Source organism: Mastigoproctus giganteus, chromosome 12 (genome assembly GCF_048544385.1).
Source record: "Mastigoproctus giganteus isolate SK-2022 chromosome 12, ASM4854438v1, whole genome shotgun sequence".
NCBI classification, from domain to species: Eukaryota; Metazoa; Arthropoda; class Arachnida; order Uropygi; family Thelyphonidae; genus Mastigoproctus; species Mastigoproctus giganteus.
Window position 1 is genome coordinate 89,013,816 of NC_143586.1, and position 21,093 is coordinate 89,034,908.

A 21,093-nucleotide genomic window follows, 5' to 3' on the forward strand; every position below is an offset into this window, starting at 1 on the left:
TTGGTCCACCAGATATGAATGGTTTAACTGTTGATGACACTGCTCAGGTTGCTGACAAACTGAACAGGTATTTTGCATCTCTATTCGCACATGAGGAATTTTTAAGGGATGGAGATGCCAGAAGTGTATCAATTTCTAAACAGGGAGCTGAATGGTTTTGTGATAACTGAGAGAAAAATGGAAGAGAACTTGTTGAAGCTAAACATAATAAAGGCACCTTTACATATGAGGTGGATGAAACAATCCAATTATATTAAGGGATGTAGAAACAGAGGTAAGAAAACCTTTAGCCACGATTATGAGAACATCCTTGGATTCAGGGGAGGTCTCTATAGACTGGAGATGTGCTAATGTATCTCCATTTCACAAAGGGGTTCAAAGCATGGCACAAGTAATTATAGACCTGCGAATTTAACTTCTGTTCCAGGGAAAATAATGGAGTCACCGGTGAAAGAAGTAATGCTGTCATACTGCAGTCATGACATAGATATGTTAGGGAGAAATCTTGTCTGGCCAGTCTTGGATATTGTGACACAGTAGTGAAGGAACTGGATACAAAAAAATAATTGACATTGTATACATAGAGTTTGGAAAAAGCATTGATACTGTTGTATATAAAGACTGCTATACAAATTAGAGCAGTTCAACATGAAGGGCAAGTTACTATGGATAACGGGATGGTTGGGTAGAAAAATAAAGAATGGTAATCAATGGGCAGTGCTCTTTTTGGGACTGATATTATTAGTGGAGTCTCCAGGGTTCTGTGCTGCACCCATTGTTATTTTCTGTATTTATTAGTGATATTGATTAAAGTATATCAGGCTTAATGTCTAAGTTTGCAGATGATAAGAAGGTTGACAGAGTAATCAGGATATGCTACTTCGTGAACATCTTGACAAATTAGACAGTTGAGCTTCAGAAGTCACAGTTGAAGTTTAACATTGACAAATGTGAGGTATTTCATATGGGTTGCAGTAATCTCAGATATTGGCTGTGTGGTATCACACCCAGAGTAATGGAAAATTAAAAAGACCTGGGGGTAATTGTGCCGTCAAATGTGAAGTTCTATGAGCAGTGCAGACAGGTTGCTGTTATAGTTGATGGGGTTTTTTCTGTCATATACAGGAATTTTTGCCAATGGGAACAAGGAACTGATTATCCTGTTGCAAAAAGGCAGTGATTAGGCCACTCTTAAGTACCTTTTGAGTGATTACAAATCTGTAAGCCTCATTTTAGGGAGGACATGAATTTGTTGGAATAGATGCAGAGAAGAGAAACAGGATTGTTGAGGGAACAAACGGGTGCTCTTTCCAGGAAAGAGCAAATTGTGGAGGGGGAGGGCCAAAAATCTTCCCTCCTGGTATCATTTACCACTACTAATATTAATATTCACATTTTGTATTAGTGACTGAATAAGTGGTTAATGATAGGAACAAAGGCATACTACTGCAACAAGACTCAAAAAAAAAAAAAAAAAAAAAATTAAGCAGCTGGGCCAAAAAGTGGCAATTGACCTTTAACATTGATAAATGCAAAGTAGTGCACATGGGTAGCAGTAATCCCAGAATAACATACCAGTTGGGTGATACCACACCCATGGTAGAAAGAAAGAAAAAGACTTTGGAAAGGTGGGGAGTAATTTGTTCAGGCTAGTAGAACAAGGCAGCTTAAGCTTATGTGGTTTGAACAGATGCAGAGAAGAGCAACAAGATTAGTTAGAAAGAGGGTATTTTTACCAAAAAAGCTTCATTTCTTTAAATTGGAATGCCTGGAAACTAGGCATCTGCAAGGAAGTTACCTGTCCAAAGTGTTTACACCTTTAAATGGATTGAGGAAATTAAATGCTGATGACATCCTTATTTATAATACTAACTGCTGAATATACTAATATTCAGCAGTTTTTACCAGTGACAGAGGGCGCCTCCATAGCCAGGTGGGAAGGAGCAGCAGTGCATAGCGCACGCTTCTTGATTAGACCGGGGTTCGAGCCCGTCACCACCAAATACGGAGGATGTGGAAAGGTCAGGGAATGACCACTGCATATCCTGGAGCAATATGGCCTTAGTTGCTAATGCTCCCAAAAACCAAATAACAACAACCAGTGACAAAACACATAAGGGTTGCAAAATAGATATGCAAAAATTTGCTTTCAGTCAGAGTAATTGAATATTGGAACAGAGTTCTATCTGGCATTATGGAAGTGGGTAGTTTGGATAAATTTAAGGAAAAATTAGACATAATCTTAGAGGGAATAGCAGATAAGTTTGGTGGGTTTTTTTTTTCTTTCTGATGTGTATAAACTTGCTTCCTTGTATCAGCAGTTTGCACTAGTGACTGAGAAAAATGAAGTCATTCTGCACATGTACAAGGAAGAATCATGCAAACAAGGCATTGATGAGCAAGAAAATAAACTGCACAGTGGTTTATCTCCATCTCCCCCCCCCAAGGTCATCTCAGCACCAATACTGCTGTTTGCATAGCCTTGTGGTCTGAATTTTTTTACTTATTTATTTTTTGTCATTGGATTATTGTGTACCATCTGTTATCTGAGCAAGTATAATTGATTTTCTAATGAAGTCAATGAACCCATAGTTCCTATTTGAGGTCCATGAAAAATCCTTGGCACCTCCATAGCCAGGTGGGCAAGAGCAGCAGTGCGTAGCACACTCTTCTTGATTAGACCGGGGTTCGAGCCTGTGACCACCAAATACGGAGGATGCAGAAAGGTCAGGGAATGACCACCACATATCCCCGGAGCAATATGGAATTAGTTGCTAATGCTCCTTAAAAAAAAAAAATCAAAAATCCTCATGAGACTGTACAAATCTTTCAACATTGATTTGCAGTCATCATTGGTATGGTAATAAATTAGAGAATAAATTGCCACATCTTTTATGACGTATTCCTCTCTGAACAAGCATCAGAATGCGGCTGCAACATAATGGTTTCCCACAGTCTTGTGCGTGTGTGTGCGTGCGTACGCGCACACACACACACAATCCGAATTGTCACCTGCCATATACTAAATTGACGTGGATTGCTGTGATCTTATAGCACACTGCAGAATGAGCCTCACCTTTTTGATGAGTTGCATAAATATTATATTAGTTTCAAGCAGAAGGCTTTGCTGAAAGATTATTCATCTTAAAGATAAGATACTGCTTTGGTAAGTTAGTTTTTTTTTTTTTTTTTTTTGCAGTTTGCCAGAAAAATGACAGACAAAAGAATCAACCCCAAATTTTTAAAAATAACTAAAGAAAACAACTGACAGTTACGAGTTATGTCAATTTTATGGGGAAGACACTATATCAAGAAAATGCATGTCTGAAAGGCATAAAAGATATTTAGAAGGAAGAGAGAATATGGAAGATGGCAAACAACCAGGCCGTCCTGTATCCAGGAAAACTGGTGAATATATGGACCTGGGTAAGGACATTGATTAGAAGTGATTGTTGTTTAAGCATTAGAATGGTTGCATCAGAACTCAATATGGACAAAGAAACAGACAAATTTTAACTGAAAATTTAGGCACGATAAAAGTCTGTGGTAAGATGGTGCCAAAACTTTTGAACGAAGATGAAAGAATGAGAAGACCCCAAGTTAGTGAAGATGTTTTGAAAACATTGAAGAAGATCCAGACTTTCTGAGAACTGTAATTTTTTTGCCATTAAAGTTAGCTGTTCAGTACAACCCAGAAACTAAAAGACAGTCAGTGCAATGGAAGGCAAAATAGTCTCCAAGACCAAACAAAGCAATGTCTGAATCAAAAATGAAACCCATGCTTCTTCTTTTACCATTAGTAGAGGTATATTATGCAAGAAAGCAAGCTATAAAGCATCAGCCAAAAAAAAAAAAAAAAAAAAATCCAATTTCACCCATCCATCTACTTTAAAGTTTGTCCCTTGAATTTATTTATGCTACCAACTTCCACAATGGCAGATGGAAGTTTGTTACTGCAATCAATCAATCACCTGCTGGCTAAACTCAAAATTTCAGCACATCTGTTTTTCAACTGTTTTTCCTCAATTTGAATTCATGCCCCCTAAAGTGCACAATCTGAGCAAGAGGAAGATTCCCATTGGCATTGAGCTTGCTTAAACCATTCAAGACCTTATACACTCAGTCAGATCACCTCGCAGGGGTCCAGTCTCTAGATGGTGCAGTTTGCAGAACTTAAGCCTTTCTTGGCAAGAGTGACCCTTTGTTCCTCTCACCAATCTTATTGCCCTTCTCTGTACTCTTTCCAGTAGCTCTACATCCTTACTAAAATGAGGCCTCCAGACCTGTATGCAATACTCAAGTTGTGGCCTGACCATTGCCTTATGCAAACGGATAATCACCTCCTTATCCCTACTAGCAAATTTCCTGTTAAACTAGCAGCTCTGTAATTATTCGTGTCATCCTTCGATCCCCTTTGTGAACTGGGGATACATTTGCACATCTCCAGTCTGTGGGGACCTCCCTTGAATTCAACGATGCCCCCATAATTATGGCTAAGGGTCCCCTTTCTTTACTGCCTTCTTTAATATAATTATGTATTAATGATCTTGGTAAAACACTTCTCACCATTCCCAACACGCTCCATTCAGTGCCTCCTGTGGCCTTCCGTCAAATGGATGTCAGAAGGATTTTGACAAATCTTGATGCTAAGAAAGCTCCAGGTCCTGATGGTATTTCTCCACTTGTTTTAAAAATCTACGCTCCTGAACTTATTCCAGATCTTTGCCACCTTTTTTTTCACTTTCTTATTCCAAAGTTGTTTTTCCTTCTGCTTGGAAATTTGCACATATCCAGCCAATATCTAAAAGGGTGACAAATCCCTTCCATCCAATTATCGTCCCATTGTAATTACTTCTACTTTTTCTAAAATAATGCAGAAATCAATTAACCGCCAACTCTTAAACTACCATGAAACGTTCCATCTGTTCAATGATCTCCAGTATGGATTATGGCAGTGTCAATCCACTGGTGATATTCTGGCTTCTGTTACCCATTTATGGACTAATTCAATGGAAAAGTTTGTGAAACACAAGCATTTGCTCTTGACATCTCAAAGGCTTTTGATCGTGTTTGGCATAAAGGTCTTCTAAACAAGCTTCCTTTTTATGGTTTGCCAACTGTTTTTCATAATTGGTTATCCAGTTTTCTCTCTGATCGCTCCGCTCTCTGAGGGTGATGGTAGATGGCTCTCTGTCTTTAACTTCTCCACTAATGCTGGTGTCCCCCAAGGTTCAGTTCTTTTCCCCACTCTTTTCTTCTTGTATATTAATGACCTTCTTCCTTTGACTAGAAATCCTATCCATAGTTTTGCCGATGATAGCACATTGCATTCCACTTTCCATTTTGAGAAACCTTGCCCTGTTCAATCAGCCTCAACTTCTCGAAAATCTGCTACCAATTCCTTAAATGCTGATCTTCAGGTAATTCTCCAGTGGGGCAAAGACAACTTAGTTGATTTCAACCCTTCTAAAACTCAGTCTTGTCTTATATCTCGCAAAAAGGATTCTTCTGTTCCTATGCTTATCTTTGCTGACCCTCTGATTTCTAGGCAAGTTGATAAATCTCTTTTGGGGATTACCCTGACCTAATCTCTTTTGGCACAAGAACATTACAAATATTGCTTCCTCTGCATCTAAAATACTTGGTTTTCTCTTTCACTCTCGGTGTTACTTTTCTTCCAAACAGGAAGAAGTTTAAGGTGGTAGATGACTTTCATCAACCGGTGAAATACCACCACTTTGCTTATTGGAGTCTTGAAGTGGTGAAACCCATGTTTAGTCTTTAGAGCAAAGTTTCTGGCATCCCCCTCCCCCCATACTTCTCCTTCAACCCATGCACGGTACTAAGTACTATAGGTTTTGATACCTTTCGTGTTTGGGGTTTTCATAAAAAAAAAAAAAAAAAAAAAACAGCTATTCATTCTGTACAAATAACAAATCCACCCTATTGTGGAATATTGTTTCCCGCATCTGGGGCAGTGCCCCTAAAACCTCTCTCAGGCTTCTAGATTCCATTCAGAAGAGGGCAGTTATGTAAATTAATGACTCATCTCTAACTAAGTCTCTCCACTCGCTGTCTCATAGACATACTGTTCCTGCTGCATGCTTTTTCTACAGATACTTCCATGGGCACAGTTCTCTCTTTCAAAACAGTCCGAACACATGCCGCCACCAGCCAACATCCATTTACTGTTCATCTTCAAACTCACAGAACCAACTTTTCATCTTCCTCGTTTATTCATTCAACTGTCGTTTTCTGGAACAACCTTCCTTCATATGTATTTCCTGAAAATTACAATCTACAGAAGTTCAAGTCCAATGTCAACAAATATCTTCTTTCGTCTTCTCAACCTCCAACCCAAGTACAGTACTAAGTACTGTAGGTTCTAATACCTCTCGTGTTTGTGGTTTTTCATAAAAAAAAAAAAGGAAAAAAGTGATTTTGTAATAACTGAGAGCAAAGTGGAGGAGAAATTGTTGAAGTTAAACATAAAAAATGCACCTGGGACAGATGGAATCTATCCGGTTATAATCAAGGAGGGAAGGAAAGTATGCAAACCCTTAGCCATAATTGTGAGAGCATCCTTAGAGTCAGGAGAAGTCCCCATGGACTGGAGATGTGCAAATGTATCCCCAGTTCACAAAGGGGTTCAAAGGGTGACACAAATAATTATAGACCTGTTAGTTTAACTTCAGTTCTGTGGAAAATAATGACATCACTGGTTAAAGAAGTGATAGAGGATTACCTAGACAAGACAGCAGTAGTAGTTCAGACACAGCATGGGTTTTTTAAGGGGAAGTCTTGTCTGACCAATTTGATTGGATACTACGATGTGGTCACAAAGGAACTGGATACAAAAAATAATTTTGATATCATATACTTGGATTTCAGGAAAGCTTTTGATACTGTTACACATGGAAGACTGCTGTACAAATTGGAGCGGTATGGCATTAAGGGCAAGTTATTGCAATGGATAAAGAGATGGTTGAGTGGGAGACGGCAGAGAGTGGTAATAAATGGACACTGCTCTACTTGGACTAATGTCATTAGCAAAGTCCCCCCCCCCAGCATTTGGTGCTGGGCCCATTGTTGTTTTGTGTATTTATCAATGGTGGTATATCAGGCTTAATGTCCAAGATGTTGGCAGGGTTGTTAATGACAGTATACTATTGCAAAAGGATCTAGAAAAGTTAGGCAGATGGTCTGAGAAGTGGCAACTGAAGTTTAACAATTGACAAATTCAAAGTACTCCATATGGGTAGCATTAATCAAGAGAAATGTACCAACTGTGTGGTACTACACTCAGGGAGGTGGAGAATGAAAAGGACCTGGGACTAATCAGATATGAAGTTCTTTGAGCAGTGCAGACGGGCTGTCAGAGCATGTGATGGAGTTTTGTCAATGATGTATAGCAATTTTGCTAGCAGAGACAAGGAGATGATTATCCCTTTGTGTAAGGCAATGGTCAGGCTACACCTTGAGTACTGTATACAGGTCTGGAGGCCTCAATTTAGGAAGGATGTAGAGTTGCTAGAATGAGTACAGAGAAGAGCAACAAGATTGGTGAGAGGAATAAAGGGGTGTGCTTACAAAGAAAGGCTTAAGTTGTACAAGTTGCAGCATCTGGAGACTAGGCACCTGCAAGGTGATCTGATCAAGGTGTATAAGGCCTTGAATGGTTTGAGCAGACTCAATGCTCATGGGGTACTTCCGCTTGCTCAGATTAAGAACCTGAGGGGGCATAGGTTCAAATTGAGGAAAGACAGTTGTAGAATGTATGTGCAGAAGTTTGCCTTTAGCCAGCGGGTAGTTGATTGCTGGAACAGACTTCCATCTTTTGTTGTGAAAGTTGATAGCTTAAATAAATTTAAGGCTGAACTAGACAAACATTTGGAGTGACGAGATGGGTGAAATGGGAAGGGTTTTTTTTTTTTTTTTTATATGATGCTGTATAACAGTGGTTTTCAACCTTTTTTTTAATAATGGTACCTCTAAGTAATTTATTTTATTTTGCGGCACCCCTACTCAATCTACTCAATTTTCTGCCTGTTTTTTTTTTTTTTATGAGAACCCCCAAAAACGAGAGGTATTAGAACCTATAGTACTTAGTACCGTGCTTGGGTTTGAGGTTAAGAAGACGAAAGAAGATATTTGTTGACATTGCACTTGAACTTCTGTAGATTGTAATTTTCAGGAAATACGTATGAAGGAAGGTTGTTCCAGAAAACGGCAGTTGAATGAATAAATGAGGAAGATGAAAAGTTGGTTCTGTGGGTTTGAAGTTGGACAGTAAATGGATGTTGGCTGGTGGCGGCACGTGTTCGGACTGTTTTGAAAGAGAGAGCAGGAATTATAGAAGCCAATTCAGAAAAACAGTGCCCATGGAAGTATCTATAGAAGAGGCATGCAGCAGAAACAGTGCGTCTATGAGAAATCGAGTGGAGAGACTCTGTTAGAGATGAATCATTAATTAACCTAACTGCCCTCTTCTGAATGGAATCAAGAAGCCGGAGAGAGGTTTTGGGGGCACCACCCCAGATATGGGAACAATATTCCATGGCAGGGCGAATTTGCGATTTATACAGAGTGAGAAGCTGTTTGAAAGAAAAGTAACGCCGAGTGCGAAAGAGAAAACCAAGTTTTTTAGATGCAGAGGAAGCAATATTTGTAATGTGCTTGTGCCAAGAGAGATTAGAAGTCAGGGTAATCCCCAAAAGAGATATATCATTTTGCCTAGAAATCGGAGTGTCACTAAAGATAAGCATAGGAGTAGAAGAATCCTTTTTGTGAGATATAAGACAAGACTGAGTTTTAGAAGGGTTGAAATCAACTAAGTTGTCTTTGCCCCACTGGAGAATTACCTGAAGATCGGCATTTAAGGAATTGGTAGCAGATTTTCAAGAAGTTGAAGCTGATTGAGCAGGACAAGGTTTCTCAAAATGGAAAGTTGAATGCAATGTGCTATCGGCAAAACTATGGATAGGATTTCCAGTCAATGGAAGAAGGTCATTGATATACAAGAGGAAAAGAGTGGGGGAAAGAACTGAACCTTGGGGGACACTGGCATTAGTGGAGAAGTTAGAAGACAGAGAGCCATCTACCGTCACCCTCAGTGAGCGATCAGAGAGAAAACTGGATAACCAATTACTAAAAACAGTTGGCAAACCATAAGATGGAAGCTTGTTTAGAAGACCTTTATGCCAAACACGATCAAAAGCCTTTGAGATGTCAAGAGCAACTACTTGTGTTTCACCGAACCTTTCCATTGAATTAGTCCATAAATGGGTAACATAAGCCAGAATATCTCCAGTGGATCGACACTGACGAAATCCATACTGGTGATCGTTGATCAGACGGAAGGTTTCTAGGAAGTTTAAGAGTTGGCGGTTAATTGATTTCTCCATTACTTTAGAAAGAGTAGAAGTAATAGCAATGGGACGATAATTGGATGGGAGGGATTTGTCACCCTTTGTAGGAACTGGCTGGATATGAGCAAATTTCCAAGCAGAAGGAAAAACACCTTTGGAATAAGAAAGTGAAAAAAGGCGGCAAAGAATAGGAGTAAGTTCAGGAGCACAGGTTTTGAGAACAAGTGAAGAAATACCATCAGGACCTGGAGCTTTCTTAGCATCAAGATTCATCAAAATCCTTCTGATATTTTTGACGGAAGACCACAGGAGGCATTGAATGAAGCGTATTGGGAATGGTGGGCGGTATTTTACCAAGATCATTAATACATGAGCTGGAAGAAAAATGGGATGCTAGCAGGTCAGCTTTATCCTTGGCTGAAGTGGCAACAGAACCATCTGGTTTGGACAGAGGTGGGAGCAAAGATGGGCAAAAGTTGCGGCCAATAGCTTTGGCAAGAGACCAGAATGCTCGGCTACCATTAGGGCAAGAAGCAAGTTTTCTACTCTTAGCCTGTTCAAACTCTAGTTTGGACTGGTTAATAACTGCTTTGCAACTGTTGCGAGCTTTGGTGTAGGCAGAAAATGAAACTGAAGAATTAGAAACAAGCCAATTACGATATACAACATTCTTCTCTTGGACAGCCTTAGCACATTTATTGGAAAACCAAGGTTTAGATAAAGGATGAGATTTTAAAGTGGAGTGTGGGATAAAGGATTCCATTACTGCAAGAATAATTTCACTGACACGATCTGAGCAAACGTTGACATCAGAAGTTTTGAAACAGTAATCCGACCAAGGAAAAGAAGAAAAGAAGTCTCGCAGGTCATCCCATTTTGCACTCTTGTAATGCCAAACAACACGTGGTTGGGAATAGCCATGAGATAAAGGTTCCATTGGAGAAGAGACAATCACCAAGTTGTGATCTGAAGTGCCTAAAGGACCTCTCACTTCGACCGTGTACTTAGAAGGGTTGTTTGTGAGAAAAAGATCAAGCGTATTGGCTGTATGATTAGGATTGTCCGGTATTCTTGTAGGTAAATGGACAATCTGTGCTAGGTCATTAGTAATTGCAAAAGCCTCAGCATCTCGACCTGCTGGGTCGGTGTGACTAGAAAAGGGAAGCCAGCTGGAGTTGTGAACATTAAAATCACCAAGGAAAATTACTTCACTGTTAGGAAAGTTGGACTGGAGAAAGTCAAGTTGCAAAGAGAGGAAGTCAAAGAGCTCCAAGTCATTAGTGGAGTTGCGAGAACGGTAGAGACAACAGATGAATTTGACACAATGAGGTAGAGAGATTTTAAGCCAGAGAAGATCAAAGAGAGGAGATTCCAAATTGACAAGTCTCTGACAGGGAATATCAGAACGGACATATGCACAAGTACCACCTTTGAGGCGAAAGGAATCATACAGCGAATAATTTGGGCATCTGAGATGAACAGTAGATGAATCAACCGATATCTGAGATTCTGTCAGAAAAAGTACATGGGGTTTGGCAGATTGCAAGTGGAAATGGACATTGTTGAGATTAGAATTGAGACCACATATATTTGTAAAATGAATTAGGAAGTCCTTGGGAGGTTTAGATCTTTTCGCAGATAAGCTTGCTCTGTTAGTTTGACAATTAATGGTGTATTCAATAGTAAGAAAAAGTAGGTGGGACATGCTGTATGAAGTAATGAAATTTTTGGATATGGCGTACATGTGGAAAGAATATACCCAGATCCTTGACATAACGTGGCCTCGACAATGCTCCCCGCATACACACTACTCGGACTCCCTCCAGTCACTATCTGGCAGAGTAGAGGCAGCAAGATTATACACTAGCTGATCCGGAAGCTTTCTAGAGAGTTACCAATGGGTTCAGTCCGGTGTACTAACTAGGGGCCGGCCTGCGAACACCGTTTTAGAGCTGTACCCTCGAAATGTAAGGAATATTGGATCAATTGGAATATTGTAAGGAATGTTAGATCCGATACTCTCTCTGTATATATATATATATATATGTGTTATATGATAGTTATTACAATAATAGAATTATAAAAATTATATGTCATAGTACAAATTATATTTCATAGTACATATAAATTATATATATATATATATATATATTGTATTTTTAAATAATTAATATAAATGTCTAAATGATTATTTTCAATTTATCACTTGCAACGTTAATGCTATTGCCGTGTGGCAATTAGACATTATACGTGCTTGATATATTATTATAGTTTGATTGTTTAAACTACTTCAATTTTCTGGTATTTATTTTCTATAAAGGTATTGAGGTGTAAACTGAACAGGAGATTCAGTTAGAATGTGTAGTCTAACCTATTCCTGGGGGGTCTGTGTTAAAGATATGATTAATGCTTAATGAAGTTAAAGTTAAAATTATAATTATTTTAACAAACTTTAAATAGCATTAATTAATCATCAAATCAATATCAACTAATTTTCCGACAGACCACCAACGGACAGATACCGTAAATATAACTCTTCTCCCTTATTCCGATAATTACCCGTTGGGCTTTGTTTCTCCTCCACCAGTTTGCTGATTACGATTCTAAGATTAAAGTTTTTCTAAAAATTAAAATTATCTGATATTACAAATTAAATTATATCTATCCATATTCAATTAACTAAATAATTTATAAGAGCCAAAATAATCTCAATACAATGGCAAAACTGCTAAGGAGTTAACAGAAACGGGTAATTATGAGACATTCCTTTAATCTGGCTATTGATCCACTCAAAGCCCCCGATGAAGTAGCGGGTAGATGATTAGGTAAAGGAATGTTTAGTTGATATTGATTTGATGATTAATTAATGCTATTTAAAGTTTGTTAAAATAATTATAATTTTAACTTTAACTTCATTAAGCATTAATCATATCTTTAATACCATTACAGACCCCCAGGAATAGGTTAGACTACACATTCTAACTGAATCTCCTGTTCCGTTTACACCTTAATACCTTTATAGAAAATAAATACCAGAAAATTGAAGTAGTTTAAACAATCAAACTATAATATATATATATATATATACAGTATATAATAATTTTATTCTTTATATAGAGGTACTAAGTAAACATCAATTATAAGTCACCACAAAATTAAAAAGATACTGTACACCGTTTTATAATGAAATAAACATAAATAAAAAAAATAATAAATTTAAGTAACTTAAACCCAAATTACGTGGCACCCCTGGAACGTTGCGGCACCCCGGTTGAAAACCACTGCTGTATAAGCTTGCTTTCTTGTTTCATATGTGTCAACTGATGTTAATGCTAACTTGTCAAAAAAAAGGTGGAGTTCCCTGCTTTATAAAACTTAACACCAAATTATTTTCCTATAACTTCTGCAGATCCATAAAAAAAAAATTTTAAATAAATAAAAGGATGCAGCAGTTTTAGTTAATACTAAACTCTGAACTTAACTGTCCCTCATCTGATCAAATGGTTCTAGCAATTTTAATGTTATGGCTATGTCCAGTCACATTATTACTGTAATTATTAATAAAGATTTCCTTGAATGTTAATGTGGTTTTGTGTCTATATTTAGGGTAATGAATTTTCCTTTAAAGTGAAGGTTTTGAGAGGTTAATGTATTTTCTCCACATTTGTCGATTACCATTTTCACTAAATGATATGATTTTTTAAAATCATATAATTTAGTGAAAATGATATTTCATTGAATAAAATCATATTGAGGTAAACTTCTCTTATTCTTTTACAAATAATGAATAAAATCTTTTTTTTTTTATTTGTATGTTTTTTTTATGATCCATTTTTATATATTTGTATTGTAAGGAGAAAAGGCAGAGACAAAATATGCCTTTTTGCTTCTTGGTTGGCATCTGGAATAAAAATGTTGTTCTGTTCCTTTATATGTGGAAAGATTATGATAATGGCAATTTGAGTAAGCTGATGACACTTGATGAAGTTTCAGTTTGAAGAAATTATTATTCAAACTTTTTAGCATCCCTTTATCAGAAACTTTAAAAATTTAAATTGTTTTTCAAGTTATATTTATGATTGGGTTCTGATACTGACATCATATAAATTTACTAATCTTCTGTAAAAGAAATTGTATCACAGTTTTACTGACTGACTTTTATTTGTATTTAGATTCTTCCTCATGAATGCCACTGCCATGAATGCGGATTTGTGTTTTTTCACACTGGTGTTTATAAAATGGATGTACAGTGTAGCAGTAATAAACATTATGGAATTTGGCCATTAGCTACTAAAGGGGCTTTCAAAGTTGATTCCGTTACATCAACTAACAGATTTACTGGAAGAGAATCACAAGCACCCAGTGGCCTTCATAGAGTTAGTGATCAAAATGGTCATGTTTGGAAGTGTACACCATCAATTGAAATAACCATAGTGGAAGAATAGAAAAATCATTCCTGATGGACAGTGTTAAAGTTCACTTTTTTGAATAAATTATATGATTCTGATTTTTATACATTACAGGTGATGACATTTTTGTTCTCTTAAAAATGGAGATACAGCCCAAATTTATTTTGCTGTATTACAAGGAACTGTACCTATTGCACTGAAGAAGAACTAATATTAAATGGTATGCTTAAGGAAATGAAGTATTTGCAGATGGTTGGGTGGTAAAAATGAGGAACTTTTAATTTATATACATTTAATTCTGTTATTTGTATAATATGTGTTATACTTGATTTGTATGCCAAAAGAGATTAATTTTTTAAGCCTTTGTTTTTGGCAGTATGTATATTTAAAATATATAAAAGCCATATCTGGAAGTTTGTTGCCATAAAATAGTGATTGTATTATTATTTTTTAATTACAACAAATTATTAGGTACTGTTTGTAAATTTTTATATTTGTACTGTTTTATGGAAACCAAATGAAATGGAAAATGCAGTGTATAATCAAAGTTAAGGACAAATGATTTTACTAAAAGATCATATCATCTGAATTTTTTTTTATTATTTATTTTTGTGCCCCAAAATCATTTATTATTCTAAGGAAATATATCTATTATAAGCCAATCACATAGTATTTATGATAGGAATCAGTTTGTAGGAGAATGAAACAGTTTGTGTTTTGAATAGGGTAAAGAAGGAAGTAATTTCAGATGTGTTGAAATCTTTATCTCCTGTAATCCAGTTGTACCATTTATTATAGCATTTTTTGAAAAATTAAAATTTTTATATTTGTTCAGTCACAAATATAGATGCTCAAGGATTGCAGATGAAACTACAAATCAGTGTTGACTGCTGTACAAAATTGTTTTTCATTGTCTACTTCCTAATGGTAAAAAGGAATAAAAAATATTGAAAGGTATGGGATGTGACTAAAATAAATAACAGTAAGACCTAAATACTTCAGTCTTAACTGCAGCCGCCACCACCACCACCACCCTCCTACACAATATATGTACATAAAAAGGTGGTAAAATGTAGTTAGTGCTGAATATTTCTTTGAAACTTGTAGAATACAACTTTCATAGTAAAATTCATTTTATATAGAATGAATATTTAAACTATTTTGAAGAGTAATAGTTTGGTACTCAGATATGTGCACACCAAACTATTGACAGTTGTTGCTGTGATACACATGATATGATATAAAAATGGTGAGTCTCATAAGTTTTATTATTTTACATAAATAGCTCTTTATTTATTGATTTTATTTCTTTCATTTGTATTTTTATTCAAGAACAATAACTTTTTTCTCCATTTTTGTGTGTGTACTACTTTTAGTGATTGCTTTTCCCCATGATTCTTTATGGATTATTTCTGTGCCAATTTTTTTTCCCAGTCATAAATTTCAAAAATATTTGCTGAGTTATCATAAGTTTTATTAACATATTTCAACAAAATTAAGTACTGAATGCAATAAATGTTTTGGAGTCAAGTCTGTTGAATTAAATGCACTTGCTGAAAAAAATTTAAATATTACGTTTTACAAAGCAACTCAGTTTTTATTTTTCAACTTATATAATAACTATAATTTCACCATTATTCTGAACATTTTATTAGTTAACACTTAAATTAGTTATTTAATAATTTTTGTTAACATTTTGTTTAGATATTTTTAAATAAACTAAAAGTGCCCTTTTGGAATACTTTTATTTTGAAAAATGCATTATTTTCTCAATTTTATTTATTCTTTTAAGACTTTGCCTGTAAAGAATTGTAAATGATTAGCCCAAAAAAGACATTATTCTAAGTTTATTTTTGACATTTCACAGTTTTATTGGAATTTTTTTTTCATACAAATATATAAAGAGAATATATAAGCAAAGTTAGCTAACATAACTGGATGTAAACTACAGTTTTAATAGTTAGCACATTTGTAATTAGATTCTTTGCATAATGGAATGAATTAATAAATAGTACCTATCATCATACATGATCAGCAATAATTTAATGAGATTCCTGAACAAATATTTAATTTTTTTTGTGTGATAAACAAAGATCAAATTTTTTCATCTTGTTATGATCTCAAATTATTGTTTTAACTTCATTGTCCATTGTGATATCTCACTAACCATTTGGTTATAGTTTGGTTCAATACTTTATATATTATACTCATGTGCATAAAATTATAAGAAAAATAGGCTAATTAACAGAAAGGAATATTTGCTGAAAATATTACTGTAGATAAGAATTCATAGGAGTGTATAAATTTTTGTTATTAGAAGTAAATGCATAATGCTTTTTTCATTATAAAATAAAAAAAATTACAAGATGGTGAGATCAGTATACAGGCATTAGATGATCAGATTTATTCTTATGATAGTTCAAATCAAGTCTAATCTAAAAGTACTTCTAAATAGGATTCTGAAAATGACATTAACAGTTGAAGTTCTTGGATGAGAATTCAATCAAGATTATTATATTTTTTGTTGTTTTTATTGTTGTTGTTAAATGAGTTTCACTGGACAACGTACAGTTTCAGCAGTCAATATTTTATATACTGAAAAGCAATAAGAGTGAAACAAAGGAAATTGATAAAAAATCTGTCATTAAAATCAGTTTCCCTTTTTGTATAGGGATGGAACAGTTAAATTTATATCATAAGTGTTATAACCCCCCCCCATTTTTCCCCCACAAAGTTGTGTTCTTGTTTGGAGCTATTGTACAAAGAACTATATTTGGAATCATAAGAAAGAGCATAGATACAATTAAACTTTTTCAGCAAGTTTTTGTAATCTTCCAGTAGCCTGTATGAATGTGCATGTAGAGTTGTGGACATGTTTCATACAAGTTTTCCTAATATTAAACATCTCTTGTAATTGCTAAAGATACCATTTTAAAATCATAAACATACTGTCCTCCAACATATATTGGTATTGGAATTCTAAATGAGAAAAACATCTGATTACAAAAAACGAAAATTTTAATATCAAGAAGTGTAAACTTCCATGAACTTTATGAATAATTTTTTGTATATGGAAACTGGAATCTTGAGTCTCTGCTCCTTCTGTAAGGCTGTGTCTTATTCTTTGCTTGAACTAAGACATCTTGTTCTAGCTCTCAGTTATTTTTCAAAAACATCCCAGTGGTCTTCAGTTGGACTCAGATCTAGGCTGGAAACGGTAAGAAGGTTCACCACATTTCTCCTCAAATCACCATTGTACTGATGGTGCTTTGTTACATGGAGTGTTGACACGTTAATAGAAATCTCCAAAGAACAAGCACAATGCAGGAAAAGTAGAATTGTCCTGAGTGTTACTATAGACATTGGTATTTGTGTTTTTATACCCTGAGGATAGCACAGTCCTTCCCCACTGTATGGAAAAGACCAGACTTCAAATTCTATCTCAGTGGAAGGAACTTTTATAACCTTTCCCCATAGCATGGTTTGAGTTAGTTTTCTCTAGCAGAGATTGTATGGTTTTATTTCCTAGAAACTCTGGGTTTTTGTTCAGAAAAACAGGCATACTCACTGAAGAACTCTCGATGTTACAGACACAATATATTGACTCTTCATAGTCTTAGTTGCTTTGTCACTTAACACACACCACCAATCATGGATTCGTTAATGATACTATAGCAATATTATTATAACTGTACATTGGATATATAACACTGTAATTGTTACTAGACATTGGATTACATATAAATAAATTTTCTTTTATGGTCTGGAACAACCTCAAGATCAGAGGTGTTCACAAGACACAGAGAATACAAGAAACATCACTGTATTTAGTTGTCTTGCGGGCTTGAATCACCACCACTCAAGCACATGGACACACATGGATACACAATTACCACCATTTGCAAATGCATATTGTGGTAATTTTAATCATTAGTGCATATAAATGCTCAATAACATGAATTATTACTAGCAGCACTGCATATTTCGTTAATTTGATAAATTTTTCAGACAGTAAACTTGTAAACATAATTCAGTCATTGAAAATATCACAATATTAGCATACAAAAACATTTCAGATAGTATGAGAAAACATGTCAGTGATGTTTTGCTTTAATTCTCATACCATGACTTTGGATGAAAGTACATTCCTTGAATGTGTAACATAGCAGTTCAATTTTGCAATAAAAAATTATGCAAGTTTAAGCTTTTATTCAAAATGCCAAAAATTAAATATGCTACTAAAGGAAGAGATTTTATAATGAATGGCAGTATTGTCTTTTCTGTTGTTTGAAAAAATAATATTCCATACGAAAAAAAAAAATTCCAGATTCACCAACCTATGAAAATTGTGCATTTTGGTCAAAAGAAAAAGAAAAAAGCCATATTGGTTTCTTTTAACCAAGCTATGTACCTCAAGGGAAGAGAAAAGTGACTTTTCAAAGGGTTTGTATCTTGCCTTGGTTTGTAGCAATATCCAGTTGTTTAATAAGTTAAGCAAAGTATTTTATGAATAAAAACATTCCAGATGAATCTACCTCAAAAAGTAATGATTGTAATGATATTTATGATGATATTATTCAAAAAATTCATCAAGATATTGGAGAAAACTTTTGATTGTGTGCTAATGAAATGGCAGATGCTTCTGACTGTTATATTGTGCAGTTGCTTTTTGCGGAATCATATTCCACAATTGCAAAATATGTAAATGATTCTTTGTAGTTATTATGACTCAACTTTGTCATCGACTTTGTCATTGACTCTGCTTCGTATAATTTTGAGATATTCCTTGAATGGCATGGTCCACTATGAACTGTGTTATTTGAAGATAATAGAACACTGAAACCTAAGTGGGTTTAATTATGTTTATTTCCGATTTGGAAATATGTACATTATGGAGTCAGCCATTTCATGTTATTTTCTTACCACTTCTTCAGTGACAGCTGTTTTGCAGTATCACCATCACAAAACTTAGGTCACTCAGGCCACAAGAAGTTCTTGTGGCCTCAGTGACCTTTTGTCTTTGAAGACAAAAGACAGCCATCACTGAAAAGTGGTAAGAAAATACAACAAAACATTTGACTCGATAATGTACGGATTTACAAATTGGAAATAAACATAATGAAACCAATGTAGGTTTGAGTACTTTATGCTCTGTATATGATAAGTAGCTTCTGCATTACTGGTTTTCTATCTAACTTAATCCATGTTACTTGCTTAGCCCATGGCTGACATAGGCTTGCAGTTCAAGAGAATTTTGGCAAAGTTATTTCCTTTATTATAGAAGATATTTATAAAAGCCCTATATGCATAGCTATATACAGAGGTATACAATCTCATACCTCTTCTACCAGAAGAAGTATGAGGTCACATAACCATGTTCCCACCTTTGACAAGGTGGGAACATGGTTATGTGAAGCATTGTTTTATGCCAAAAATCTTGTTTCTATAAAAAAACATTTTTGAGGCTTTGTATACTGTGGATGCAGCAATTGCTGGCATTGATAAGGCAATTCTTTCTGATTCTTTAGTTAGAAAATATCTGTTGTTCATCAAGAATTAATTTGCTTTGTTATTTAATTCTAGTAGTGAACTTGAAATGTGAGGACTTTCTCTGAAGCACTCCGGTTGAAGAGTTAGAGAAAGTTAATTATAAATGTCAACCATCCTGGATATGTAGTGGAGAAAATATATATAGACTTAAAAAATTGGCATTTTTTTAAAGTCTCTAATTGCAATTGTCAAGTTATTACTTAGACAATGTACACTGTTTCCTGAGAAACCCAGAGCAGTATCTAAGATAAAGAAATAAAATAAAATATCATTTGCTACTATGGCAGACTTCATTCTTTAAATGCAAAATATGTTAAACCAACATACATAATAAAAATGTTTCTGAAATTGGGCTGTGTGCTGCTTTTCAAGTACTACTTCTTTATCAAGGAAAGGAAGATGAAAGAACAACAAACTGCTACTCTAAATATGCACAGACACCTTTGTTTCTCTCTCTCTCTCTCTCTCTCTCTCTCGTGTAATAGATGTACAAGGTTTGCACATAGTAATGGAATTCCAAGTGTCAGAAATAATGAATTGTCAAGAGATGTTAATAGAATTTCTACTGATTACCTTGTAAATTTTCAGAAATTAATAATTTACAATAATTAGTTTGAAAGTATAAAATTGCAATTTGATAAAAACAAATATGGCTAAAAATAACAGTGATTGGCAATCTCAAAGATCCCTATATGTTTTGCATTTACTGAATTTTTTGTGGTACCTAGTCTTTTCAAACAGTGTGCAAAAGGTCGAGTCCTAATAAGAAGAATCACAGACTGTGCATACTACATTGAAAACAACACCATCTGTTTAAAATGGAGGAATCCAAATATGTTGATGAAAATTTCGAATCACTCTCCCTAATTTAGATGTAGGTATTGATGACAAGCAATATATCAGTGTTATTAAATAATGCACTGAGTGTAGAATACCACAATATAATATGTAGTAAACATAAGACATATTTCTTTATGGGAAACTGATCACCATTATATGAAATGTAGTATTCTATTTTAAAAAAAAACTTATTCTTTATACTAATAATTCTCAATTAATAGCATAAAGAGGACATTCTCAATTCATAAAACATTAAGTTAGCAAGTCTATTTTATATCTGTGATCTGTAATGAGCAATATTTAACTAAATTGTGTATTTTATTGTACATAATTATACATGATAGATTTTTTTATGAATGAAGGGTTATAACTCTGAAAGTGCAAAGTGTGTGTCTTTATGGAAAAGTTTTGCACAGAGTGTTTTATGCATCCTCGAATCAAAGTACTCTGAAAATTTAGACAATTATTTTTCTTGTCTTCGAGAGCATATTTCAAACATTGATGTACATGATGTAGAGTTTATACTTGACAATTGCAAATAGCAGGCTTTTAAAAAAATACCAATTGCAGTTAATGGTTTATGTCCTTTATGTTGTATTTGTTATAATAACTTAAGAGTTTGGAAGGCGTGGAAACCTTAGACTAAATTACAAGTAATTAATGCTAATTAGAAAGCAGTGGAACCCATTGAAATGGACTCTGCTGAAGATGTTTTCCCATCTGAGAAGTCCAAGGTGAATGGTCCTAAAAATGTCCTGTAACCTTTTCTGGAGTATGTACATAATATATTTTTCAAGGTCATTTCATATAACACTTCAATCTATTACAGATCTAGTAAGTGCGTATATCTCTTGTCAAGGTAGTTTTAGATACAATTTATACAAATACATTTTAAAATTGGAGGAGGAGGAGATTGCACTTGTAAG

The 21,093-nt window shown here is 34.9% G+C and overlaps 1 protein-coding gene across 1 annotated transcript in view; it reads left to right on the top strand.

The window, feature by feature from the left end:
- The window catches only part of brun (trafficking protein particle complex subunit brun), a 379,016-nt gene extending 365,203 nt beyond the window's left edge, over positions 1 to 13,813 (top strand). Inside the window, exon 25 of the mRNA XM_090385832.1 lies at positions 13,541 to 13,813. Coding sequence (XP_090241958.1) covers positions 13,541 to 13,813 — 273 coding nt within the window. The remainder of the gene's footprint in view (positions 1 to 13,540) is intronic.
- The last annotated feature ends 7,280 nt before the right edge of the window (positions 13,814 to 21,093 follow it).